General features: G+C 54.2%; 1 protein-coding gene across 4 annotated transcripts; it reads right to left on the bottom strand.

Moving 5' to 3' along the window:
• Positions 1 to 332: 332 nt before the first annotated feature.
• On the bottom strand, positions 333 to 26,563 carry LOC119230002 (golgin subfamily B member 1-like). 4 transcript variants are annotated; one of them, XM_037490917.2, is made up of 29 exons: positions 26,408 to 26,563; positions 25,280 to 25,339; positions 24,498 to 24,662; positions 23,390 to 23,527; positions 23,135 to 23,245; positions 22,086 to 22,241; positions 21,614 to 21,793; positions 21,400 to 21,522; positions 21,192 to 21,305; positions 20,733 to 21,012; positions 20,369 to 20,484; positions 20,160 to 20,277; positions 19,988 to 20,079; positions 19,746 to 19,896; positions 15,516 to 15,625; positions 15,191 to 15,314; positions 14,150 to 14,283; positions 13,670 to 13,779; positions 13,198 to 13,366; positions 13,008 to 13,112; positions 2,497 to 12,888; positions 2,242 to 2,324; positions 2,076 to 2,100; positions 1,879 to 1,998; positions 1,641 to 1,748; positions 1,474 to 1,556; positions 1,253 to 1,345; positions 1,044 to 1,125; positions 333 to 966 (listed from the first exon to the last, which is right to left on the bottom strand). In XM_037490917.2, the coding sequence occupies exons 2-29, from the start codon at positions 25,322 to 25,324 to the stop codon at positions 808 to 810; spliced, it is 13,686 nt and encodes a 4,561-aa protein (XP_037346814.2). In that variant the 5' UTR covers positions 25,325 to 25,339; positions 26,408 to 26,563; the 3' UTR covers positions 333 to 807. The 4 variants fall into 4 exon arrangements, with proteins under 4 accessions (XP_037346814.2, XP_037346827.2, XP_037346836.2 ...); XM_037490930.2 differs by having other exon boundaries at positions 1,879 to 1,995; XM_037490939.2 differs by having other exon boundaries at positions 15,224 to 15,314.

Here is a 26,563-nt window from a genome sequence, read left to right as displayed (position 1 = left end):
CGTGAGAGGAACATGAGAGGAACCAGGGCGATGGAGGCCGGTGTTCAACACAGAAGAGGAAACATGAAATGAGATCTCAAAAGAGGGAAAAAGAATGAATATGAATGAATGAGGGGGACCATGAAATATGAGCTACAGTATGAAAACACGTCTCCCATTCATGATTATATGAGACAAGATCATCGTCCCGCAACATCTGGAGTAAAATAAGCTGACGTCACCACCTAGTGGCGGCATGAGCACATTGCATCACTAAATGCACTTATGGTGCTTTAACACCCGAGTAAGTACTATGTATATAATATGATGTAATAAAACACAAATACACCAAGTTTCAGTAGTCAACCCTTTTCTCATAAATAGATTTATTGTTTTGTCTGTCAATCACACGCTCTATGTACACATCTTCATCATCATCATCATCATAATCGAATAGATCCATGGAGGAGCCAGAAAGATCAGTGGATTTTCTTTGGCTTGCAGCAGGCTGTAGTGCTTCGGACTCTTTACACATGTGGAGCTGCATAGTTTAAACTCAGCATATGACAGTGGGCGGGGGCTCTCGACCAATCAGAACATCTGGATATGGCTTCCTGCAGCTTCTCAGGCAATTCAAGTTTTCTTCCACGGTCTCCAAAAACAAAAAGGCGAGCGTCGCATCAAAGCGCTGCGCTCCGATAAATAGAAACAAGATAAAAGGCGTGCTGGGTTCTCCTCAGCACCACCTGTACCTCCACCCGTCATCGACATTAACCAGTGTGAGCGACACCCGTGAAGTCCCAGCATGCTTTGCAGTGCACGTGGGGGCTACAGGGCTCCAGTGAGGCACAAGAGCACCAGCAGGTGCACCGCCAGCAGGTAGCACAGGAAGAAGTACCGCGAGCGGGCGCGGCCCGTCAGCAGCCGCGAGAAGTAGAGGCTCCGCCCCCGGATCCAGCGCCGGAACGCCGCCGCGCCGCCTCTCACCTGGAGACACAAGACACAGCGCCGTTCAAGACGGAGTTCATCGAGGAGCCAGCAAACGGCGGGAGTCAAAGCGCGACCTTTCGTGTGATGAGCGGCTGGCTCGGGTCCAGGCTGCCGGCGTCCCACTCCTCCTCCGCCTCCATCTCGATGCTGAAGTCCCTGGAGGCAGCACGGTGGGGTCAGAGGTGAGTCACCTGGGTTTATTGCTTCTCAAAGTCACAGGGACGTATTTAGCATCATCTAGGTTGTGTGTGTGTGTGTGTGTGTGTGTGTGTGTAGCAGTGACCTCTTGGCCCCGCCCTCAGTCAGCTGCAGAGCCTCCTCAGCCGCCTCCCTCCTGGCTCTCTCCTCGGTCAGGCTCTGCTCCAGCTCCAGCAGCCTAAGAAACCACGTGTGTGTGTGTGTGTGTGTGTGTGTGTGTGTGTGTGAGAGAGAGAGAATGTTTTTAACGTTTCAATGAAGCCACGGCGCATAAACACGCCGCCGCGCAGGCTTCTGTCTCCTCACCTCTCTCGGAGCTGACTGGCCATCGAGGGGTCGTCGCTCCTCTCCTGGGGGGCTCCGGGGGCGACCTCTGCAGACACCGCCCCCTGGTGGAGGAGACAGGTTTATACAGGTTTGTTCTGGGGGGTGACAACAAGGAGGGAAACAAGCAGCGAAGAAAGGTCCCCCACCTGAGACTGGACCTGGTTCTCCAGCCAGCGGCAGCGGTCCTGGGCGTCCCTCAGGGTCTGAGACACGTCTCTCATCTGAGCTGCAGCGGCGCCTTTCTCCTGCTGCAGCTGGAGGCAGGTTGAGATTTTACACATCAAGGCAATGGCTAAAGGGGGGAAATGTCTGGCTCAGACCCTGCTTCTTGCACTGGGCCCGTGTTGCGTTTGAGGGGCGTGGGAGAGCTCAGCGGCTCCGTACCTTCAGGTCGAGCTGCTGGGCGTACTGGTCTCGCTGCTGGATCTCGTACAGGCAGCGCCGCAGGTCTCCATGCAGCCGAGTCCTCTCCTCCTCCAGGAGCCGCACCGCCTCGTCGGCCTGCTGGAGGGAAGAAACATTGATTTTATACAGATTATATAGATGTTTAGATTTAAACAGTGTCTTGGTGTCGGACTCACCTCGTCCTTCCTCTGGGTCTCACATCTACAAAACAGAACAAGAACACATGAGCATCATGAGAGCCTTGATTAAACCTTGCTACCGGTTGGAATATCAAAGTGTGCGAGGCCTTTTGTCCGGGACAACATGCTACATGATGACTGCTAAACACACGCCGGCCTCTACCTCACATCGCCGGCTCCTCGCTGGTGGCCGCTCGTCTCTCTGTTTTGCTGCTGATGCACATCGTCCATCTTCTTCTTCGGCTCCTGCAACAGCATCAAAGGGGTCAGACGCGAGGAACCGACTACCGGACCTCACAGACACAAAGAAACACGGCCCATGCAAGAGAGGCGATGATGTAATGGAGCAAACCCGCATGCCTTCTTCCTGCCCAATGAAACGCTGCAGAGAGGAAGTGACGGCGAGGACTTCACTTACCGGCCCCTCCCCCTCTCGCCTGGCGCCGGCCAGCTGCTCCATCAGCCGCTCGCGCTCGCTCTGCAGGCTGGCCATGGACCCGGAGAAGGCCGACAGCTGCTTGCTCAAGGCCTCGTTGTCCAGGGCCGCCGCCTTCAGGGCGCGCTCCTTCTCCGCCAGCTCCTTGGAGAGCTGGTCCAGCAGCGCGCTCAGCGCCGCCGGCGCGTCGCCGCTCTCCAAGGCCGCCGCCTTCCGCACCAGGACCTCCCTCTCCGCGGCCAGCGCGGCCCGGTCGGCGGCGGCGCCCCGCAGGCCGCGCTCCGCCTTGTGCGCGGCGGCGCGCGCCTCCCGGAGCTCGGCGTCGTAGCCGTCCCTCAGGACCTTGAAGTCCTGGATGAGCTGGTCCCGGTCGTTCTGCAGGGCGGCCATGGCTCCGCTCATGGACCCGTGCTGAGCCCGGGCGTCCGAGAGGCGCCGCCCCGCCTCCAGCAGCTCTTTGGCGAGGTCGGCCGCCCTGAGGTCCGCCGCCTCGCGCTCAGTCCTCATCAGCGCCGCCTCGCGCTCCGAGGCGTCCAGCTCGCCGTTGTACTTGTCTTCGGCCTCAGACAGCTTCTGGTCCGTCTCGCTCTCCAGCCGCTGCATTCGGTCCCTCAGCTCCCCAGTCTGGACTCTCTGAGAATGGAGCTTCTGCCGGAGGTCGTTGCATTCAGCCGCCTTGGCGGCGACGGCTTCCTGCAGGTCAGCGATGACTTTGCCTTCATCGGTGGAGCCTCTCTGCTGCTTCAGAGCCAGCAGGTCGGCCTCCACACTCACCAGCTGAGCTTTGAGTTCAGATGCCTCCGCCCGCAGAACGTTATGTGCCTCTTCTTCCTTCAGAAGCTCCGCCCGAGACTCCGTGTGCTGCTTCTCGGCTGCAGCGTTTTGGTTTTCCAGGTCTTTGATCACCTGCGTCTGCTTCTTCAGCAGCACCTTCAGCTGGTTGTCCTTCAGGAACAAGACCTGGTTCAGATCCTCTCGGTACCGGACCAGTTGAGCCCGCAGCATGGCGTTCTCCGAGTTGAGATCATCCATCTGATGCAGCAGCTTGCGGATCTCATGCTTGAGGCCTTTGGTGGCGCCTCCTTCCCCGTCGGCCGAGCCGTCCCGCCCCTTTAACCCCAACCGGGTCTTCGCTTCCAGCATCCTGCATTCGGACGTCAGGCGCTCCCGTTCGCTCTGCAGGGACACCATGGAGTTCTTGAAGGACTCCATCTTGGCCGCCGCCTGGTCCTTCTCCTGGATGGACGTGTTGACTTTGCCTTGCAGGCTCTTCACCTTGGCTTCGAGGCCTCTCAGCTCTTTGTCGGCCTTCTCTCTCTGGTAGCGTGAGGAGGCCAGCCGGTCCTCGTACACGGCCAGCTGGGCGCGGTGGTTCGCCTGCAGCTGTTCCAGGTATCCGGACATCTGCCCGTCTCTGCAGGACAACAAGGACGAGATCTCTGCGTCTTTGCTGTGGAGGAGCGTCTTCAGCTGGAGGGAAATCCCCTCCTGCTTCTCAAAGTCCGCTTGGACCTTGTCCCTCAGAGCCTGCGAGAGGAACAGCTGGGCCTCCGAGTCGGCGTTGGTCTTCTCCACCTGCTGCAAATTCAGCTGCACCCGGGAAATCAGGTCCTCCTTGTCGGCGAGCTGTCCGTTCAGCGCGTTCTTGTCGTGCTCCATCCTGCGGGCGTGAGCGCCGAGCTCCTTCACCTGGGCGCCCAGGAGCTCCACGGCCTCCGAGAGCTCGGCGTTGTTGGCGCCCAGGACCAACAGCTGCCTCTGCTGCGCCGCGGCGGCCACCGAGTACTCGCTGAGGGTCCTCTCCAGCCGGGACTTGGTCACTCGCAGCTCGCTCACCTCTTTGTCCTTCACTCTCATGTCCTCCAGGAAGCGCTTGATGACGAAGCCCTGCTCCAGGAGCTGGCTGTCCTTCTCGTGGAGCGTCTTCTGGTACAAATGACTCCAGCGCTTGGAGGCATCGGCGCCAAGAGGAGAGGCCGACACGGCGGACAGCTTGGCTTCGTTGGTCACCGCCGACCTCTTCAGGGTATTTATCTGAAGGTCTTGAGCGTCCAAGTTCTGCTTCAGCTCCTCCACTTTCTGACTCTCTTTGTCCTTCAGGTCCTTCAGGTCCTCTATCTGCTGCTGTAGCATGAGCTGATTCTCCAAATAAGAATTGGATTGTTTCTCATCTCTATGCGATGATGATTCTGGGGTTTCGTTATCCTCAGGTGTCTTGGTTCCCTGCGAGATGTCCAGAGCCAGCTGGTCTCGTTCAGACTCGGCGTTTTGGATCTTCTTCGTGGCCTCCTGGAGGAGATCCTTGTGCCTCATCAGCTCAGCTTCCACCAGTTTGCTTCGCTCCTCTGAAGCTGATGCTTGCTGGGAGCTTTTCCTCAACTCGCTCTCCAGGTGCACAGTGGCTGAACGTGAGCTCTTCACAGCGCTCTCCAGATCCAAGATGACTTCCTGGTATCTGATGCAGTTTTGCTGCAGATGATTTATCTCCAGGTGCTTTTCGCGGAGCAGCTCTTGCAGTTCTTTCTTCACGTTCTTGGAGCCCTCGCTGCCTCTCTGAACCGCCTCGAGCTTCTTCTCAAACTCCCGGACCAGTTTGAGCTGCTCCTCCTCCTTTTCTTGGCGAACCCGACCGCTCGCCTCCTGGCTCGCCGCCAGCTGCGAGGAGAGCTGCTCGCTGCTCGCCTGCAACACGCAGACGGACTCGCCGAGTTCCTCGATTGTCTCAGAGTTTCTCAGGATCACCGTTTCCAGATGTTCGTTTTCATTCTTCACATTCTTTAAAATCCCTTGAAGGCTTTCCAGCTCCTCCTGGAGGAGACGCCTGTCGTCCTCCAGGACCGTGACCTTCTCGCTGAGGCCGGCGCTCCCTCGGGTGAGTTGGTCGATGGCGTCCTTGAGCTCGTCCACGTCCTCGGCGCTCTTTCCCAGCTGCAGCTCGTGATCGCTCTGCATCTTCTCCAACCGCTCACAAAGGTCCTGCTTCTCCTTCTGCAGCAGGACGTCGACTTCCATCTGAGCAGCGAGTTCTGACTTCTGGGTCTCGATCTGAGCCGTGAGCGAGCGATTCAGACCGAGTGCTTCGTCCAGTTTGAGCTGCATGGCGTTGGTGTAGGTCTTTGATTCAGAGTGCGAGCGGCTCGCCTCCTCCAGCTCCGCCGCCAGTCGCTCCTTTTCGGCCTGGAACTCGTTGAGCTTCTCCTCGAGTCTGCAGATCTCCGCCCGCAATCGGAGACCTTCATCGGTCAGCGCGCGCGTTGCCAGTTTGTGGTTTTCCTCGAGCTCAATCAGGCCTCCTCTAATCTTCAGGTTCTCCTCCTCCAGCTCCTCGATCTTCTGCCGCTTCTCTTTGGAGAACCTGTGCATCCGCTCTTTAATTCTCCCGTTGTCTTCCTCCGTCTCTCGAGCTCGCCTGTCCAGGATCTCCATCTCGGTCTCACACTGGTGGACTTTTTGGAGGGCCTCCTGCCGCTCTCTTTTAGTGTTCTCGTACGCCTCCAGCAGAGACTCGCACTCCCGTTTCAGCTCGGCGTGCTTCACCCTCCACTTGGACAGCTCCTCCGTCTGAGAGTCCTTCAGAGACTCCAGCTGGCAGGAGAAGGCTTGCTTCTGCTGCGTGATGTTCTCGATGGTCAGCTTCAGGCTGCGGTTGTCGGCCGAGGCGCCGGCGGCCCGGCTGCCGAGCTGCTCGTTGTCGCTCTGCAGCGCCGCGTTCTGATGTTTTAACTTCAGCAGCGACAGCTCGTGTTGAGCAGACAGCGTCTCTGCGGCTTCTTTGAGGGTTGCGTTTTCCCTCAGGAGCTCTTTCCTGGAGACTAAAGCTGCTTGGAGCTTCCTGGTTAGGAGACACACTTTGCTCTCCTGGGCTTTGGAGCCGCCGTCTGGAGATCTTTGAAGCTCAGCCTGCGTTCTCATCTTCTCAACCTCACTCTCGTGCACTTGGAGTGGATGCTGAGACTGCGGTTGGGGTGCAGGGATCATTTCTTCCGTTTCTGAGGGCGGAGCCTGCGAAGCCGACAGGGCGTCATGGGAGCTACTGGAGGAACAGGGCTCCTCTTTCACTTCCTGTTTGTGGCGCTCCTCATTCAGAGCTGTGACCTCAGCTCTGAGCTCAGCAACCAACCTGGACGCGTTTTCCTTCTCTTGCTTTAACAAATCCAACTTTGTTTGTGTTTCAGAACAAAGCAGTTGGGCTTTTTCGAGCTCCTCAGCGGCAGCACTTTGGTCCCTGAGCTGCTGCTGCGTTTCTGCTGCTTTCTGAGACGTTAAAGCCTCAAGTTCCACTTTCATCTGGGCACCTTTCTCCAAAAGAGCCTGGTTCTGCTCCATCAGGAGTTGGTATTTGTCCTCATTTTTGTGCACTTGTTCCAGAGAGACTCTCAGCTGGTTCCATAAATCCTCCTTCTCCAGCTGGGTCTTCAGCTCAGCAGCTTCAAATGCTTCCTGATGCCTCTCAACTTGTTCTGCTCGCTCCTTTAAGTCTGCGTGAGCTTTCTCCAAGTCCTTCTCTACCATCTGAAGTTTGGATTCCAGTGCGTCTGCTCTTCGCTCCGCGGCTACCAGAGCCTCGTTTCCACTCGCCACCTCAAGAGACGAGCTCTCGAACTTGGATTTAACATCTTCAAGCTCCGTCTGCAGGTGAGCCAGAGAGTGGCACTGGCTCTCCTTCTCCGCCAGAGACATCTTCACACCCTGCAGAGTTCTATCCCTCTCCTCCACAAGCTGCCTCAAAGTGGCCAGTTCGTCCAGATCGGACAACGATCTGAGACGGAGTTCCTCCAGCTCCGTGACCTTCTGGCCCAAGTCCAGCTGGAGGGCATTGAGCTCGTTGGTCTGCTGGCAGCGCTGCTGCAGCAGAGCCTTGTAGTCGTCCTTCAGCTCTGCCAGCTCTTGGCTTAACTTCTTTTCGTTCTCCTGAGCTTTCTTCAGCGTCTCTTTGCGAGCCAGCAGAGCAGCCTGGGCCTTCTTCTGCACCTTCGCCTTCTCCAGCTTCATCTGCGCCAGCTCCTTTTCCAAATGGACGGCGGAAGCCGTGGAGGAAGCTGCGTCCTCTGGTTCTTCTCGGCACGTCCTGAGTTCCTTTTGAAGCTCCTGTGATTTCAGCTCCCAGGCGGCGCGGTCTCGCTGGTACGCCTCCTCGGCCTCGGCCGCTCTGGACTGCAGCTGCTCCACCACGGAGCGCTGCTCCGATGAACTCTGCTCCCGCTCACTCAGCGCAGCTTGCAGCAGGTGTTTCTCTGACTGCCATTGTTCCACCAGGCTCTGACTTTCTGTGGTGAGGTAGAGAATCTTCTTTTCAAGGAGAGAAATGTTCTCCTGATACATCTCTGCAGAGACCTTGGCTTCTTCTAATTTCTCCTGCTCGCTTTTATCGTTGTGCTCAATTCTTTTCATCAGATCCTTCCTGACGAGCAGAGCGGCCTGGAGCTTCTTCTTCGCTGCGTCTCTCTCTTTGGACACCTTGGCCAGTTCACTCTTCAGATCGTCGTTTTTGCTGATCAGCTCGAGCTTCTCACAGTTCTTGGACTCGATTTCTCCCAGAGAGCCACGCAGACGTTCCTCCAACTGCTGGGAAACCTCTTCGAACCGCCTCCTGGAGGCTTGGAGTTCTTCTTCTGTGCTTTCCAACCGTGCCGTCAGAGACCTGGTCTCCTCCCCGAGCTTCATCCTCTCAGTGGAGGCCGCCTCCATGAGGTGGCCGATGGACGCGTCTCTCTCCCTCAGCTGCTGGCTCAGTCCGGCGATCTGAGCGCTCAAACAGCCGATCTGCTCATCTTTTGCTTGTAAAGAGGAGTGTTTGTCAGCAGCTTCTTTCACCGACTCCTCCTCGGCATCGAGTCGAGTCTGCAGATCCGCCTTCTCTTTCAGAAGAGCAGCTTGTCGATCTTCCAGAGCCTCCAGCTCGGCCCGATGGCTTTCTTCTAACTGTTGAATCATGTCCAGTAAGGAAGCAGCTGGCCTCTCACACTCTTTGTCGCCACCAGCTTTTCGCCCTACAAGCTTGTGCAGCTCTTGTTCTGCAGCTTTCAGAGCCTGTTGCAGATGGCTGTTGTCTTTATCCTTCTGCCGGACCGACTCTAGAACCTTCTCAAGCTGAACCCTGGACGCCGCCGCCTCCGCCTCTTTGGCGCTCAGCTGATCGGAGCCCTGCCGGATCGCAGACGAGGCCTCTGCCAGCGTCTGCTGCAGGACGTCCAGGTCTGCCTTCAAAGCAGAGACTTTCACATCTTTAGACTTCATCTCATTCTCAACACTTTTCAATTGCTCTGCAAGCAGGTCTTTATCCTGCTTCTCTCTATCCAGAACTAACAGCCACTCTTTCTCAGAATCCTGCAGAATCTGTTCTATCTTTTCAATGTTTTCTTTTAATAGAGAGACCTCTCGGTCTCCGGCACTGACCTTAGCTTGAAGTCTCTCCTTCTCGGACATCGTTTGCTCCATTATTTGGCTCAGGCTGCTCGACTGCTGCTGCACCTGGACCTGCAGCTCCCCCTGCACTTGGTGATACCTCCTTTCCAGCTCCTCCCTCTCTGCGAGATGTTTCCTAACCTCCTCCTGCAGACGCGTGTTCTCATTGGCGGCGGCTTTGAGGCGCTTCTGGTGCTCCTGCTTCTCCTCGTTCAGTCGCTTGTTCTGCTGTTCCAGCTTCTGCATCTGTGAGACCAGCTGGGACGTGTGCTTGGCCTGCGAGGTGTACTGGCTGTTGATTGCGTGCAGAGCCATTTCCCTCTGCTCCAGGTTTTCCGTCAGCGCGTTCATCTGGGCCACGACCTGCAGGTGCTGTGCTTTGAGTCCTTCCGTCTCCGCGGTCAGCAGCGACACGCTGGCCTGATGAGAAGCCAGAGCTTCGTCCTTTTGAGTCGACAGGTCCTGGGCTTCCTGAACTTTGTGGTGGAGCCGAGACGACTCGTCTCTCAGCGTTTCTATCGTTGTCCTCGCCGTCTGCCGCTCGGCGCCGGCGTCGTCCAGCAGCCTCTGCAGGCTGGACACCTCCTCTGTGGACTGGGACAGCTGCTTCCTCGCCTCCTGCAGCTCCTCCAGGTCAGCAGCATATTTCTCTTGAAGGTTGTTGAAGGCACTTTGCGTTTCCCCTGCAGACGTTCTGAGCTGTTCACACTCAGCAGACAGGAGCTGAAGTTTACTCTGAAGTTGGGACACCATCTCCGTGCTCTCCCTGGACCGAGCCTCCAAGAGCGCCGCCTCGTCGGCTCGTCTCTGAATATCCCCAAGAGACTTTGACTGGTCCAAAAGAGCCGCCTCCTTTTCCTGGAGGGCCTGTTTCAGGCTCTGCGCCTCAGACGTGTGTGCGTGGAGGCTGCTGCTGAGCTTTGTGAGCGACTCTTCCAGGTGAGAAGTGTGTTCTTTCAATCCCTCACACTCTGCCTCTTTGGCTTGTAGTTTGCATCGGAGATCCTCGACGGCAGCTGAAGAATCACTCTGGTATTCAAGGATCAGCTGTTCTTTTTTCTCCAGAGAGTTTCTAAGTAGGGAAGACTCGGAAGAAAGACGGTCGACTTGTCCTCGGAGTCCACAGGTAGAATCCTCCAGCTCTGAAACCGTTGCAGTCAGCGTGGCGTTGTGGAGGTCTTTCTGCTGCAGCGTCTCCTCCTGCTCAGTGATCCTCACGTTGAGATGCTGGATCAGAGTCTCGTGTTGTTGCAGGGACTCGTCTTTCGTTTGCACCATCAAACAAAGCCTCTGCTTCTCCAAGCCTGCATTTAGCAGTTTGTCTTCCCCCTCGGAGACGGACGCGTGGAGACGTTCGGCCTCTCGGCGTGCCGCGGAGATCTCAGTCACCGCCTCCTGGAGTTTGGATTGTAAACTTGCGTTCTGCTCCCTCAGGGCGCGGAGGCCATCGTTCAAATGGGCCGTCTCTGCTTTGCTCCGCTCCTCGCTCTGCGTCAGCTGTGCGTTTTGGGCCTCGAGCCTCTGCACCGCCGCCTCCGTGTCGGCGGCGCTCTGGTTCATGGCGGCGAGCTGCGCGCTGAGGGAGAACACAGACTCGCTCCGCCTGCTCAGCTCCTCCTTCTGCTTTTCAAACTCCTCCCTCAGGGCTTTGACGGTCTGCTCTTTTTGCTCCTGGACCGCGTCCGTCTCCCTCCTGACCGTCTCTACCTCGCTCTGCTTCTGGGAGAGGAGCGCCTCCAGCTCCTCGGCTTTCTGCTGCAGCGCGGCCTTCAGCACGGAGCCTTGCTGCTGGAGCATGGACGCCGTGTCCTGGAGGTGCAGCAGCTCGGTCTGCTTCTCGTCCAGCGACAGGCGGAGTCCACCGACTTGCTCCTCTCTCTCCTGCAACAGCTTCTCCTTTTCCTCCAACAGGCCGCCAATAACCTTCTGATTCTCAGAGTTCTGCTCTTGCAGTAAACTCCTGTCGGCGGCGAGTTCAGAGAGCGACTTGGCGTTGCTCTGCGTCAGGCTGCTGATCTTCAGGCTGAGGTCGGCGTTCTGCTCCAACGCGTCTCTGAGCTGCGCGTCCAGCTGGGCCCGGGCCACGCTCTGCAGGGACAGCTCCTTCCTGGTGGACTCGCACGCGGCGCGCAGCTGGTGGTTTTGCTCCGTCAGCGCCTGCACGTGGGCGTTCAGGCCGACGTGCTCCGCGCGCATCCGTTCCGCTTCGGCCTCCCGCTTCGCGCCCTCGTCCTCCAGGAGGCGGATCCGCTCGCTCAGAGACTTTGCGGCGTCGTTTGCGGCGTCCACTTCCTCCTTGTGCGTCTGGCTGTGACGCGCCGCACTGCTCAGCGCGTCCTCTCGCTCCCTCAGCAGCAGGCGGAGCTGTGAGCGTTCCTCCGTCAGCGACGCAGCTTCGGCTTCCAGTTGGATCACGATGTTCTTCTGGAGTGTGACCTCGCTCTGCAGCTCGGACCTCAGGCGGCCCTCCTGCTCTCGCAGCAGACACAGCGCCTCCTGGAGTTCTGTCTGCTGCTTCTGCTGGGCCTCCATCTGTGATCGGTGATGGTGCTGGAGCTGCTCCGCCTCGGCTGACAAGCTTCGGACCTGCTGCTCCAGGTTCGTGCATTCGGTGGTTTTGGCCAGCAGAGTCTGGGAGCTCTGCTCGAGAAGAAGAGTCAGACGCTCTTTGTCGCTCTCCAGCTCTTGGATGGCGGCTCTGTTCTGTGAGAGCTGCGTCTCCAGCGCGTCCCTCTGGAGCGCGACTCCTCCAACGCTCTCCAGGCCGGCGGCTGCTTCACGCTGCAGTCGGGCTTTCTCTTCAGTGAGAACGTCCACTTGCTCCACGAGACTGCGGTTGAGTTCCTGAGCGGCGGCGATCTTCTCCGTGAGCCGATCCACGCGCTGCTTCTGCTGCTCCAGCTCCTCCGTCAGCCCCTGCAGTTTCTCCTGGAGCTGCTTCTTCTCCGTCTTGATGCTTTTCAACACATTCTTGAGTTTGGAGACGTTTTCGGATTTGTTTAGAAGTTCGCTGCTCAGTTTCTCGTTCTCTGAATCCCGATCCTTCAGGTGGTCGTTGAACTTCTGCCTCTCGTCCTCTGCCTGCTTGTCGGTCGTCTTTAGTCGGCCTTCCAGCGTCTCGATGGTTTCCTGTTTCTCTTGAATCGCTCTCCTCATGTGCTCCTCACTCTGTGTTTGCTCCTCTAACCGTTTGGACAACATCTGCATTTCACTGCTGTATTTCTCCACCTGTGCCAGGAGTCCGTTCTTCTCATCCTTGAAGGACTTGAGTTCCCTTTCATACGTCTGTTCCTTGTCACGGAGTTGCTGCTGCAGCTGCTCGCTGCTGGTGCTCCTGTCCTTGAGCTGCAGGAGGAGTTCCTGCAGCTTCTGCGTGGAGACGGTGAGCTGTTCCTTCAGTGCAGCGACGTGAGCTTCACGTTCAGAGAGTTGACTGCGATGGCTCACCAGCTGCTGCTGGACCTCCCCCCGAAGGTCCAGGATAGCTCTCCTGTCCTCTTCAGTTTGCTCCCTCAGACGTTCCGCCTCGGCCTCTTTGGCCTCCCGCTCCTCTTTGGACTTGAGCAGCTCCGCCTCAGCGTCCTTCACCTTCTCCACCAGTTGTGTGATCTTGCTGTCCAGCGCCTGCTGATCTGAGGTCTGCGACTCTCTGACGACGGCGGCTTCTCGCTCTGCCTTACTCAGAGCGCTCTCAACGCGGACCAGGTTCTCCTCTTTGAGCTTGACCTCCTGCTTCAGCACCGTGACCTGCTCCGCGTACTCCGCCATGTTCCCAGAGAGGGTTTGGATCTCCTCCTCCTTTTCCAGCAGCACGTCTTTGAGTCTGTCGATCTCCCGCTCGCAGCCCTGGAGGTCGTGAATGAGCTGGGCTCGTTCCTCCAGGTGGGCGGAGTTTAATTTGTCCAGCTCTTCGTTGGTCTGGTCGAGCTCCGCTTGTAAAGTGTCGACAGTGACCTCCTGCTTTTGTGTCTGAAAGTGAGAAGATGAAAGCAACGAGTGAGGAGATTACTGTCATCACCATGTGTTCGTGGTCTCAGACATTCTCCATTAAGTGACGGGAAAACCTTGAGGTTGCAATGAGAGCTCACCTTCTCCTTCAGCGCGCTCAGCTTCTGAGCGAGGTCGACGACCTCTGCCCTCAGCTCGGAGCACTGCTTCTCTGAGCTGCTGCACTTAACAGAGACGTCCTCGAGCTGCAGGGAGAAAAACCACAGAACCATTAAGAAGAACCCTGCGGGGCGTCAAGTAGGAACAGAGGCGAGGAGGCCGAGGTCTCACGGCGTGCTCGGCCTGCAGCAGCTTGTCCGACGCCTCTCTGCACTCGGCCTCCTTCTCGCTCAAAGACTCTCGGAGGCTGCTGATGAGCTCCAGCTTCTCCGACGTCTTGGCCAACGTGTTCTCCTTCTCGATGAGCGAGCTCTCCAGGCACTCCTGTGTGCTGCTCAGCCTGAAGAACACATCCAAACACACATTCAACTCACGGCCCGCGCAGCTGGGCACAGGACTGCAATGGAATCGATTTTGTTGTTTGGCTCCACTGATCAAGATGCAATTTATTGATCAAATGTCGTCACTTTATAGTTTCATTCAAATTGTCATCATCAGCAGATGAGTCACGGCTAAACAGAGGTAAAAATGATCTTCTCAACAGAAATCCATGCCTTGTGACTCGGTTCTAGTAAATGTGATGGCATGTTGCGGTGGAACACAGGTCAGGGTCAAAGGTCAGACTGTACTTTAAAGGACTCACCCTTTGAGCTGCTCGTTGAGGCTGGCCACCAGCAGCTGGTGGTTCTCTGCGTCGCGGCTCTGCTGAGTCCGGACGGCGGCCAGCTGGCTCTGAAGTCTCTCCGACTCGTTCTGACGGATCAAAATGCAAAGGTTAAAGAGACGGAGACATCAAATCAGATGGCTGTTTGATCCATTCAGGGGTAAATAATGATCTGTGTGTATCCCATTTGAGAGAAAGGACAGTATCAATATTTAAAGGTGCTTTTTGATTAAGTTCTTCTCCAGCGTTTCCCCACAGTAGACAGAAGAACCAGAACACGCTCCACCGGACTTAAAAAGTGCAGTGACATGGCGCGCAGTGACGTAGCACGCAGGGACGTAGCACACAGTGACGTAGCACACAGTGACGTAGCACACAGTGACGTAGCACACAGTGACGTAGCACACAGTGACGTAGCACGCAGTGACGTAGCACACAGTGACGTAGCGCGGCGGTTACCTGTAAGGCCTCAATGCGCGCCTGCAGCTGCTGCCGGTCCTCCAGATGTTGGCAGTGCTCCTCCAGGCTCAGGATCTGCTCCTGCAACTGGTTCCTCTCCAGCTCCAGCTCCTCCACCACAGAGCGCAGGCCATCTGGAGGAGGAGGGGGGGGGTCAACAGACTTTCTCTATGAGGACAAAATCATTCATTCAGTATTTCTGCTGTTGTTTCAGGCAGTGATAAGTCACCATGGAGGGAACTCATCACTTCCTGCTCAGAGGTTTCACATTAAAAGCCAGCTTCTCAGAGGGTTGAGGTTGAGGTTGAGCTGGGTGCAGTAGAAGTAGGTGCTAAACAGATCTACAGGTTGACTCCAAGTGAGGCAGCAGGAGCATGCCTTTGAGGATGGAAGCATTCTCTGTTTTTGAATAAACTGCCTGGGTACTAGCAGGGGAAAGAGGGGATGGAACAGGAGCCACAGGACTCACTGTCTCACTGATTCAGGATAAGCTGAATTAAAGGAGAAATGCAGTTCCAGGGCTCGAGGTTCAGCCGCAAACATAACGAGTCAGATTTACATTTAAATCACGACTCCAATTCTAACTCCCACTTTAGTGGAGCTCCTGAAGTATTTTTTGGTCTCGTTACAAGAAGCAGCTTGAAAGACAAAAGGATGAGAAGCAATGAAAAAGAAAAGAAAGCAGAACGTGCAAACAATGAAGAAAATAAACTTACCCTGCAACCTTCATTCATCTCACAACAAGATCCCACAGACACGAGGCAGCTCCACCAGCATGCAGCACGTCTCTCACCCGCCGCCCCCCCAGTCACCATCGTATTATCAACACATGTGGGGAGAGCCGAGAGCCGAGACCCCCCCCCCACCCACCCATAAGGATGACACAGCCCTTACGGTCACAACACTAGTTAAATGGAAAATACACCAACTGACAAGCAACCAAATAAAGTGTTATGGTGAAAGGATAACACCCCCCCCCCCCAACGTGACGTGCGGATGAACGTGTGCATGCCGGGGTGAACTGTCCAGCGGGTCTCACACCTGTGTCGGGGGCACTGTACTCGGGCCACCAACCTCCCATGTTCTCTCCCTCCATCGGGGTCGTGCTCTCCGAGGGGCTCCGGGGGTCCTGGAACGACGCCTGTCCGTCAAACTCAAAGTCGTCCTGTGAGGGGCGGGGGGGGGGGGGGGGTAAGCACCATCAAACAGGAGGCCTGAACGCCCTTCTGGTTCAAAGGGTACTGATCTAAGATGTTTCTTTTTGATCCTTTGTATCACATTTACTGGATGAAACACAAATCAGGCCTTCAAAATAAAAGTTCAAGTAATTAATCACAATGCGTCAATATGCCGCGAGAGCACGTACCTGCAGGCTCCGCTGGGCGGGGGGGGGCGGCGCCTTGGCCCGGGGGGGGTGGCCGAGCCCCCGAGCTTGAGTCAGCTCCTCCTCCAACTCCCGCTGCCGGGTGGCCAGTGCTGGATCGGAGCAGCCAGGAAAGAACCAGTCATCCTCAATCAGTTTTGTGCCACAGGGAGAAGGGGGGAGGGGGGAGGGGGGGGGGTGTGAGGGTGTATTCATGATAGATGGAGGGAGAGGGGGGGTTTGAAAAGAGAGGACAGGATGGCGGTAGAGTGAAAGGAGGAAGAAGATGAGGAACAGTCAACAACCACTGTGTCAACACAGAGAGACTGAGAGGATGAGGATAGAGAGACAGACTGAAGTGGACGTCACAGAATGTTGGTAGTTCTGAAAAGTCCTGAGGACACTTGAAGAGCATCTTTCTAAGTGCACATCTGGATGTTTGCAAAGCAGAGGAAAACAGTGATTAAACACGGGGGGACAGGAGGGACAGGAGGGACGGAACGTTGCTGTCTCACGTTGAGGGGGACGGAGCTAAATAGACCAGATCGATTAACAAGACTTGTTCCCATCTGTTTTGTGACATTAGGCAGATTGACTTGGGGGGGGGGGGGGGGGAGAAAGAGTTGAGTGGGAGAAGGAGGGGTCATGAGAGCATATTGATCACCAGAGATTATTATAAGGTACCTAACACTACAACGAGGTCATCAAAGTGATAAACAAAGAGGCCACTAAATGAGAATCTCAGGGGGCCGCCTACAAGTTACAGCCCCCCCCCCACAATTGATTGATTTTATTTTACCTAAAGTTAGACAAGAAAATGTAAAAGAACATTTGTTTCCCTTAAGTTACGGCTTTCCAGACCAAATGAAGGACGTCTAAAGGTCAGATTTCCTCATAGACGTCTATGGGAGCAGAGGAGTCGCCCCCTGCTGGTCACTACACAGAAGTAGTCATTTCCTCATAGACGTCTATGGGAGCAGAGGAGTCGCCCCCTGCTGGTCACTACACAGAAGTAGAGTCATTTCCTCATAGACGTCTATGGGAGCAGAGGAGTCGCCCCCTGCTGGTCACTACACAGAAGTAGAGTCATTTCCTCATAGACGTCTATGGGAGCAGAGGAGTCGCCCCCTGCTGGTCACTACACAGAAGTAGAGTCATTTCCTCATAGACGTCTATGGGAGCAGAGGAGTCGCCCCCTGCTGGTCACTACACAGAAGTAGAGTCATTTCCTCATAGACGTCTATGGGAGCAGAGGAGTCGCCTCCTGCTGGTCACTACACAGAAGTAGAGTCATTTCCTCATAGACGTCTATGGGAGCAGAGGAGTCGCCCCCTGCTGGTCACTACACAGAAGTAGAGTCATTTCCTCATAGACGTCTATGGGAGCAGAGGAGTCGCCCCCTGCTGGTCACTACACAGAAGTAGAGTCATTTCCTCATAGACGTCTATGGGAGCAGAGGAGTCGCCCCCTGCTGGTCACTACACAGAAGTAGAGTCATTTCCTCATAGACGTCTATGGGAGCAGAGGAGTCGCCCCCTGCTGGTCACTACACAGAAGTAGAGCCATTTCCTCATAGACGTCTATGGGAGCAGAGGAGTCGCCCCCTGCTGGTCACTACACAGAAGTAGAGTCATTTCCTCATAGACGTCTTCTGGTCACTACACATAATTTCCCATAGACGTCTATGGGAGCAGAGGAGTCGCCCCCTGCTGGTCACTACACAGAAGTAGAGTCATTTCCTCATAGACGTCTATGGGAGCAGAGGAGTCGCCCCCTTCTGGTCACTACACATAATTTCCCATAGACGTCCGTGGGAACCCTCCCACCAGACAACCATCATATGGAGAGTAGGTTAATAATGAATTATTCCAAAAGGTTTTAGTGTGACATCAGAGATCAAAGGAAACAGAAGGAGAGAATGAGGCGGAGGTGGAAAACAACATAAGGAAGGGGGGGGGGGGGCACAATGAAAGACTGTACTGTCGGTTGCTCTCCGCAGCTTAACAGATAAAGTTTGGGGGGGAGCAGCAGGCAGTACAGCGAGCAAGAGCCGCACTGGAAAATTCTTTGGGGGGGGGGCGGGTGGGGTGGGGAGCCCTGTGTGCACAAAACTGATGGGAAACTGTTCTGTGTGGCTGCTCCCATCCCTGGAGCCGGGGCAGGAGTTAGAGAGGGAGGGGCTGGGGGGGCGGAGGGCCGAGAGATGAGAGGCAGCTCGGCGAAGCGAATGCTCCCCGATTAACAAATGTGACGACATGACGGGGAGAAAGAAGGTAATGTTCAGTGAGACAACAGAGGACGGGTGGTACAGTAGAACTCTGACTCATGGGGGGGGGGGACTGAATAAAAAGAGCTGGCATTATATTGAGAGATATTTATTTTATTCTCTTTTTGGTTCAGTAACTAAATGTTAGGTCACCGTACAACACAAAAGTGGTGCTCTATTAAATATAAATAATATATTAATTATTTTCAAATTAAGCTTAAATCTCTGTCTGATTTTGGGTCGATTGAAACAGAATCTTCCGTTAAATAAAACATGCACTGAAATTTCAAAATGATTATAACCATCTTTTTGGGGTTAAATGTTGGATCAGATGAAGAAGAATCCGACTCAGTCGCCATGGGAACCTAATTCTACAGATTGTGTAATGAAACTACAATGTGTTTACAAAGATGTGTTAATAAAGATTAAAAAACCCAATCAGAAGCCACGCAAACAAAAAACATCTCATTTGAATGTTGATCTTATCCAAGATTTGAATGTACACTGCAATTAAAGAAGTTAATTAGATTAAAAGTGTGTGCATCAACATCTGTCCTTGAGAAGAGGGACACGGACACGCTGACCCAAAGTATGATGGTAGAGAGGTCTGTGATGGTAGAGAGGTCTGTGATGGTGGTAGAGAGGGTAGGTCTGCGATGGTGGTAGGTCTGTGATGGTAGAGAGGTCTGTGATGGTGGTAGAGAGGGTAGGTCTGTGATGGTCGAGAGGTCTGTGATGGTGGTCGAGAGGTCTGTGATGGTGGTCGAGAGGTCTGTGATGGTGGTCGAGAGGTCTGTGATGGTGGTCGAGAGGTCTGTGATGGTGGTCGAGAGGTCTGTGATGATGGTCGAGAGGTCTGTGATGGTGGTAGGTCTGTGATGGTAGAGAGGTCTGTGATGGTGGTAGAGAGGTCTGTGATGGTGGTAGAGAGGGTAGGTCTGTGATGGTAGAGAGGTCTGTGATGGTGGTAGGTCTGTGATGGTAGAGAGGTCTGTGATGGTGGTAGAGAGGTCTGTGATGGTGGTAGAGAGGGTAGGTCTGTGATGGTAGAGAGGTCTGTGATGGTGGTAGAGAGGTCTGTGATGGTGGTAGAGAGGGTAGGTCTGTGATGGTGGTCGAGAGGTCTGTGATGATGGTCGAGAGGTCTGTGATGGTGGTAGGTCTGTGATGGTAGAGAGGTCTGTGATGGTGGTAGAGAGGTCTGTGATGGTGGTAGAGAGGGTAGGTCTGTGATGGTAGAGAGGTCTGTGATGGTGGTAGGTCTGTGATGGTAGAGAGGTCTGTGATGGTGGTCGAGAGGTCTGTGATGGTGGTCGAGAGGTCTGTGATGGTGGTCGAGAGGTCTGTGATGGTGGTCGAGAGGTCTGTGATGGTGGTCGAGAGGTCTGTGATGGTGGTCGAGAGGTCTGTGATGGTGGTCGAGAGGTCTGTGATGGTGGTCGAGAGGTCTGTGATGGTGGTCGAGAGGTCTGTGATGGTGGTCGAGAGGTCTGTGATGGTGGTCGAGAGGTCTGTGATGGTGGTCGAGAGGTCTGTGATGGTGGTCGAGAGGTCTGTGATGGTGGTAGAGAGGTCTGTGATGGTAGAGAGGTCTGTGATGGTGGTAGAGAGGGTAGGTCTGTCATGGTAGAGAGGTCTGTGGTGGTAGAGAAGTCTGTGATGATAGTAGGTCTGTGATGGTGGTAGAGAGGGTAGGTCTGTGATGGTAGAGAGGTCTGTGATGGTGGTAGGTCTGTGATGGTAGAGAGGTCTGTGATGGTGGTAGGTCTGTGATGGTGGTAGGTCTGTGATGGTCTACCATCATACTTTGGAGATTGATACATATGTGACGTGTGTAGAGACAAACAAGCTGCATCACCAGCTGCTGTTTCTCTTGAAGGTTCATGATCACATGTTGGTACATTCAGCATATAGATGAACATGATGATGCGTGCACATCCCTCCCCACTGACCTCCCCCTGCCTCACCCTCTCTCTCCTCCTCCATGTGGCTGATGCGGAGGGCCATGGCCGCCTGCTCCTCCTTGGCCCGGTCCCTGGCGCTGACCGCCTCCCCCACCATCTCCTGCCACTCCAGCACTTGGCTCTGGGCCTCGTCGGCGCTGCCGGACTCGCTGGCCTGTGAGGAAAAGAGTGAGGAGCAGAGGGTGAGTCCGAGGAGAGGGGGGCAGGGGGGGGGGAAGGAGCAGGTGTGAGGCAGACGTGGAGACCTGCGAGGCGGCCCTCTTGGTGAACTGCTCCAGGTCGGCTTGCAGTGTCCTCTGCTGCTCCTCGTACACCTCCAGCTTGGCCTCCAGCCTCTCTGGAAGGAGACAGCAGACACACAAGAGGTTATTCTGGCCTCAAAGCCTCCGAAGATTCCCCGGGTCGGATCTCTGGTACCGTTCTTTGTTTTGAGCTCCTCGTACTGCTCCACCTTCCAGATGTTCTCCTCTCTCTCCTCCTCCAGTGCTGTGACACGACTCCGCAGGGCAGTCAGGTCCGGGGGGGCGCCTCCACCCTAAAGGGGGCAAAGTGAATAGTTTAAATAAGCATCATTCCCTCAACCCCCACCAGAGGGTGCACCAAACAGAATGTGGAGAATGAGTCACCTGGCTTTTCCTTAGCTCCTCCTCCAGCTGTCTGATCCGGGTTTTAGACCACGCCTTCATTTTAAGGAACTTGTCCTCTGCTCTTCTGGCTTCCTCCGTCTTCTGCTTCGCTCGAGCTGCAAATGAATGGAATGAAAAGTCTTTACAGGGATCACTATTTAATCTCATTAGGATGGGTGTAAAGTTTGATGAAAGAACGAATCGATGACCACTTCAGTAAATCTCTTGACACTTTGAATAGCAATGAAGTATCTTTCTACAATCTAGATGTTAAACAGAGTATTTCCTGCTGATAGTTGTTCTCGGACTCATACTGAGCGCTGACCCTCCTACACCACGAGAGACGTATGATCCGCCAACCCACCCTCCAGCTCCTCCGTCCTGTGGGCGGCGCCCGGTTCCGCCTCCCGGCTAGGTGTTGGCGCTCTACCGGAGGGGCTCCTGGGCTCCTCCGGCTGCACCTGGAGATCCCGCTGCGCCTGGTCCATCAGGGCGCGGTGCTGCTCCGTCAAGCGCTGCACCTCCGCCTGCTGCTTCTCCATCAGGTCGCGGAGCTGCGCTCGCATCACGTGCTTCTCCGCCTCCATCCTGGAGGCCAGACTCTCTCGCTCCACGTGCAGCCGACGAAGCCGCTCCACCAGCTCCTGAGGGCGGAGGAGGAGTAACGTGAGGACAACGTCTCTAATGTCTATATAATAGACATGTGACAACAGTTTAAGACCACATTTTACAGATTACACTTGAACACATCATGGTCATGTTGTAATGTTCTTTTTCACGGAGCAGAGCCTGAACGCATCTCGTGTGCATGTTTGTTCCTGACCTGGATCTGTTGGTCCCGGCCGTCCACCTCTCCCTGGAGAACATCGATGACCTGCGTTTTACCCAGAAGCACCTCCTCCTTCTCATGAAGCTTCTGCTTCAGGGCCTTCAAAAGCTGAGGAGAAAAAAAGAAAAGACGCCTTTAGAATGACACAAACGGCACAGAGGAATAAGTCGCTCATAGATTTAGGCGCCAGTGATGTCACTACCTGCTCCAGGTCCGCGCTGGCGTCGGACTTGGCCGCCAGCTTGAAGAGCTCCTGCTCGTGCATCTGGCTGATCTCCGTCAGCTGACTGTCTTTCTGAATTATGATGTCTTTGAATGTCTGGATCTAAAAAGGCCGACAAACACAGGGTGCATCATGGGAATTAAAGTGACGACTCCTCACAGCAGCTTCACAGTCTACGGCCGCAGCATCTTACGTTCTGTTTGTACATGCTCTCCTTCTGGAGGTACTGCTCCTTCTCCGAGGCCACCAGCTCCTTGAGGCTCTCCGCCTGCTCCTGCAGCAAACTGTAGCGCTCCTCCGCCTCCCCCACCTTCCTGGTGAGGCTCTGCACCAGCAGCTGCAGCTCCTGCATCGCTGCGCCGTCCTCCGCCTCCTGGGGGGGTGGAGCACACTTCAAAGGTAAGAGTGCAATAAACGGGCTGTGTGGGTCGAGCCACCAGCTGAAAGGCCACATGAACGGGATCGACCCGATGAGCTGCATGATGATGACGTCTTAACTAATGAAGATATGACGTTTCTAAGATGTTTTGATTGTGGACCACAAAGATTAAAAGAGATGACGCCACCTTTGTTTGGTTCGGACCGCGGAAATAACTGAGAATACGATCAGCTTCCCGAGATTAAAGGCAAGAGGACGATGTGTGAAAATACTCGCAGTGAGAGACCTTGATCTGTGGGGGCGGCGCGGCGGGCTGATCTCCCGCCAGCGCCGTCTGCAGGTGAACGATGTACGCCTCCTTTTCTGCCAGCTTCCTGTCCCTCTCCGTCAGCATGGCGTCCATTTCCTCGCCGCGCTGCCGCTGCGACTCCACCTCCTTCCTCTGGAAGAAACCCACAAGCAGCTTTTACGTTAGAGAAATGAAGAATAGCTTCCAACTCTGTAAATGTAGCCGAGAAGATGCAACATGTAGTCATGTGATAATCCTTTCTAGGGTATTGTGTAGGTAGGAATGTGTCTATAGTCATGCATTAAGATGAGTTAGTGTCTGATGGAGGGAAAGGAGAAGGCAGCAGGAGGCCCTCGGACAGAGAGGGTGAGGAGCAAAACGACATGGAGACAGGACTCGTTGTGACACTGAGGGCTGCAGAAGGTTCAGGACGAGATGCTGCAGAGACAGCAGCTGTGGGACAAAGGTCTCACGTGTAGACGCTAGGAGACAGAAAGGGACGGCCAGCGAGACAGAATGAACTGACCTGAATGAGCCAGTTAGTCCAGCATCAACACAGCAGATAGAGGGAGAACATTGGAGAACATCAGGACCATCAGGTGCGTGGTCACAATGAGGGAGACACAACAGAGTCAACACAGCAGAGAGGGGGGCTGGTGAAGGACGAGGAGGACAACAGGGGGACACCAGGAGGAGAGGGACGTAGTGAGGACTGAAGGAAATGTCCAAACTAACGTGTTGCATCGCCGCCTCGTTGGTGTCTTTCTGGGAAGAACTCGGTTTATTCGAGTGTTGTTGCTCCAATAAATGTGTGTGAAGTGAAGCATCAGATGTGCAGTGTGTTCTGTGTGTTACTCAGAGTCCCCGTGAGGACGTGTGGGTCCTCACCACCAGTCACATAGATGAAGTCAACCAGTGAGACAAGAACTAGAAAGTAGTTTAAACTGGGAACCAATGAGTCCACAAAGACACAATTGTCAGTTTGTTTCAGTTTGCTAATTCAGGATGACACACGTGTGTGTGGTTTCTACATGAAGACAGTTCACCTTGTGATCCAGATCCTCTTGTCTTTGTGCGAGCTGCTGCTCCAGCTCCTCCACCTTCTTCTTCAACAGGACGATCTTTCCCCGACTGGCGTGCTCCGCCTCCGATGAGCCCTGCGAGGGAAGTGAATCATTCATCATAACAACGTCTTATGCCCATGTTATGTGTGACTTTACAGTGTGCCCCTAGTGGTAGAAATGTGGATTGATCCATATTAGGGTCTGTGTTGACCCCCCCGTGTGTGCGTGTGCCTGTACCTTTTTTCCGCGGGTGGGCGTGCCTTGACCTCCCTGCTGCTTCCTCAGCTCCTCCAGCTGGGAGGTCAGCGAGGTCACCTTGGCCTTGTTCTGCAGACGCAGCTTGGACAGCTTGGACTCGCACGTCTCCTTCTCCACCTGCGCGTTTAACACAAAGGTGGGGGATGTGTTTTAGAGACACTTTCCCTCACGTTTGATTAAATGAATTAACTATAAATAGAAGGCGCCTGCAGCTGCTCAACCGTTCATTCAGCTGCTTCATCTCAACAGCTGTGGGCGATGGTCATCTGGGGGGTGGGGTCTTTATTTAGCATCTTTGGGTTCTTTCTTTAGAAACAAGTTGGCTTTTCGGTGGCTCTTGCTGGTTTCTCTAATGTCACCTCATCTAATGTCTCACATTCCGTCTGTATTACGGTGAGGCGGACTTTGAGCGTGGAGGTAAATAGTTAACTAGATCTGGAGAAGGTTTTTAACTGAATGATCTCAGTCGGCTAACAGGATCAGAATAACTCATGTGACCAGCTGTGCCTGGATCAGTCGGGGACAAAATCCTTTTTAGATCCCAGCATTCACTACTTCACATAAAAACGTACTCATGTCAGTAATACAACAACAGGGTGACAGCAGAGAGCCACTGTGCTACGTAGATGAATGCACCATTAAATGACTCCTCAACAAATTCAATCCATTCATCATTATGAGTCATTTCTTGAGAAAAAGCTGCTTCTTTTTGGTTTCTATGACCATAAACTGAAGCCTTTGTGTGTTTGGGAACCACTGATCAACATTTCTCACCATTATGGGACATTTTAAGATGGAAGAACAAATCAATTAAATGAGAAAATGATTGGAGAGATTTAATCCTCAATGAAAACAATTACCAGTGTCAGCCATAAAAGAGTAAATATATATATATCTATATAGATATATATATATAGATATATATATATATGTAATCCAGGCAGTGATGGAGAGGCACAGCTCATACTGAGGAGCAGTGGCGTGGTTTGGATCATCACTGATGTGACATCAAACTAAAATAACCAAGAACATGCTTCGAGCACAACAAGGTCACTCCAGGACCTACTGATTAAAAAACGATCCTCACCTTAAGCTGGTCCTCTTTGGCGCTGAGTGCCGCGTCCTTCTCCCGGATCAACTCCTTCAGCTGAGCGACCAGCAGCTCCGTTTGTCCGAGCCGCTCCGCCATTTCCTCCACGGCCACCTCGCCGCCGCCGCCGCCTGCAGCGGCGCTCGGAGAGCCTGGACCCTGCTGGGGGGGGGAGACAGTAAGCTTAAATTTCCTCTGGAGTTCATCTGGAGTGTAGCAGCAGCTTCACTGGACCAGAACTATAGGAGGTTTACTGGTTACTTTGTGTCTGGACAATGGAAACAATGACATCATCACAGGCGTCCATGCAGAATGCTGCTCCTGAAAACCAGTGAGCGGCGGTAGTATTTAGTACTTCACGCCCTGATATTGCAAAGTGAGGAGCAGCACCTCGACCTCACAGTAAAGCTTTTGTTCCACTTTTAGAAAAGCAGTTTATGAAATGGAGGAATCAAGACGGGACCGAGGGAACAGAAACAGATGCTTTCTTTCACCTCCTCAATCCTTGCATTCCACCCAGATGTGATAAGAATATGGGCTGTAAGGTAATAACAACAGGGGGATTTAAGCTGCAGTAACCCCCCCTTAACAGGAAGTGTGAGCTCTGGTTGTCTCAGTCAAAGCCCTGGGCTCAGCAGTCTACCGGATTCCAGTCCATCTGGACATGAAACACACCGCAGGGCCTTCACTGCGCTTCCTAGACTGTCGACATACAGCACCAATACTTTATATTTGAATGTGGACACAGGCGGCATGAATAAACGAGGAGGTGTACTTACTGCAGAGCCGGGCGCCCCCTCCTCCCCAGAAAGCCATTTGAGCATGATGCCAGTTCAGCCCTGAGAGACACACAGGAGACGAATCATTCACAAGCCGGAGACGGGTCCAATTCATCCGCAGCGCGTCGGCATGGAATAGATCCGGATTCATTATAAAACAAGTCTCATGGTAACGTTCAGACAACCAAAACCACCACAGGGCGTTTAGCAAGCTCTCCTTTGCTACCAAATATGTACATACTAATATTTAATAATTGTGTAATTTGACGGTTTAAACAAACTATAGTAAAGGAGATATTTAAAAGCCCGGCTGCTGCTTAAAGGAAGGAGCCGGTCATCCCTGTTTTGTGAATAATCCACGAGCACCTTGAAGCAGACGGAATGTGGGTCACAGGAGCAGACAGGCTCCACGTTGGAAACGTGTCGCGGCTCGCAGCCACAGCAACAAGCGGGCCATCACACGTGATCACCCTGTGGAACCAGTCCGGCCCACGTGACGAGGCAGAAGAACACACGTCAGGTCGAACCGGTCTGGTTGCCCTGGGCGTTTGGCATCCTCCTCGAAGTGGAAGTGCCATTCATCAATGTGTAATGTGTGAGTCCCCCGCTATGCTGTCCTGGTTTGTCCTCTGAGGGACACATTCAGGGGGACAGCAGAGTGAAGCGGACCGATGCTAACGCTAAACTCCTCCACTCGTTTCTTCGGCTAAAGCTCGGCCCAACTTTCGGGAAACATGAAGCAGAGACAGTGAATATAATAAAGATGACTGATCCGCAGAAACATAATGAACTGCCCTCTGACACCGGAGGCTCATTAAGAGCGAAGCCAGTAGAAAGCCGAGGAGTTGGACATTATTTAAGTTTCTTGCTAGCGTGTCCCAATGCTATGCTAACTGAGTTAGCCGACCTTGAGGCTGGTTAGTAGCGTGGAATGCTTCACACCAGTGCCGGGGGGGTTTGGCGGTCCGGGTCAGTTATTTAAAACCGGTACCGGTTCCAACGGAGGCTGATCCGGCCAGCTAACTTTATCGGGCTACATGCTAACTTAGCTAGCCGTGAGCTTCATCTTGGCAGTCCACCTGCAGCATTTAGCTCGTGCCCGTTAAACATTACTTTTCAGGTGCTTACCGGATTCACAGCGTCATAAAGCGTCCACCTGAAACCTCACAGCGTCACCACAATCCCAGAAAAAACATTTTTGTCGCCAAATTGCAGACAGAGGAGGGCACTGCTCACATTTGTCAACAGAGCGAACGAGCGGTGAACGACGCATGCGCAGTGACG

The sequence above is a fragment of the Pungitius pungitius genome, chromosome 4 (genome assembly GCF_949316345.1).
Source record: "Pungitius pungitius chromosome 4, fPunPun2.1, whole genome shotgun sequence".
Classification (NCBI taxonomy): domain Eukaryota; kingdom Metazoa; phylum Chordata; class Actinopteri; order Perciformes; family Gasterosteidae; genus Pungitius; species Pungitius pungitius.
Note: the sequence above shows the minus strand (reverse complement) of the source record. Positions and strands in the feature narration are given on the sequence as shown.

Excerpts from the sequence above, each read along its gene's own strand:
- LOC119230002 (XM_037490917.2), bottom strand. The coding sequence starts at position 25,324 with ATGCTCAAATGGCTTTCTGGGGAGGAGGGGGCGCCCGGCTCTGCA. Across the intron at positions 15,315-15,515 it reads CCGCCCAGCGGAGCCTGCAG|GACGACTTTGAGTTTGACGG; the intron begins GTACGTGCTCTC and ends CGCCCCTCACAG. Across the intron at positions 12,889-13,007 it reads TGAGCGCGCTGAAGGAGAAG|ACACAAAAGCAGGAGGTCAC; the intron begins GTGAGCTCTCAT and ends TCTCACTTTCAG.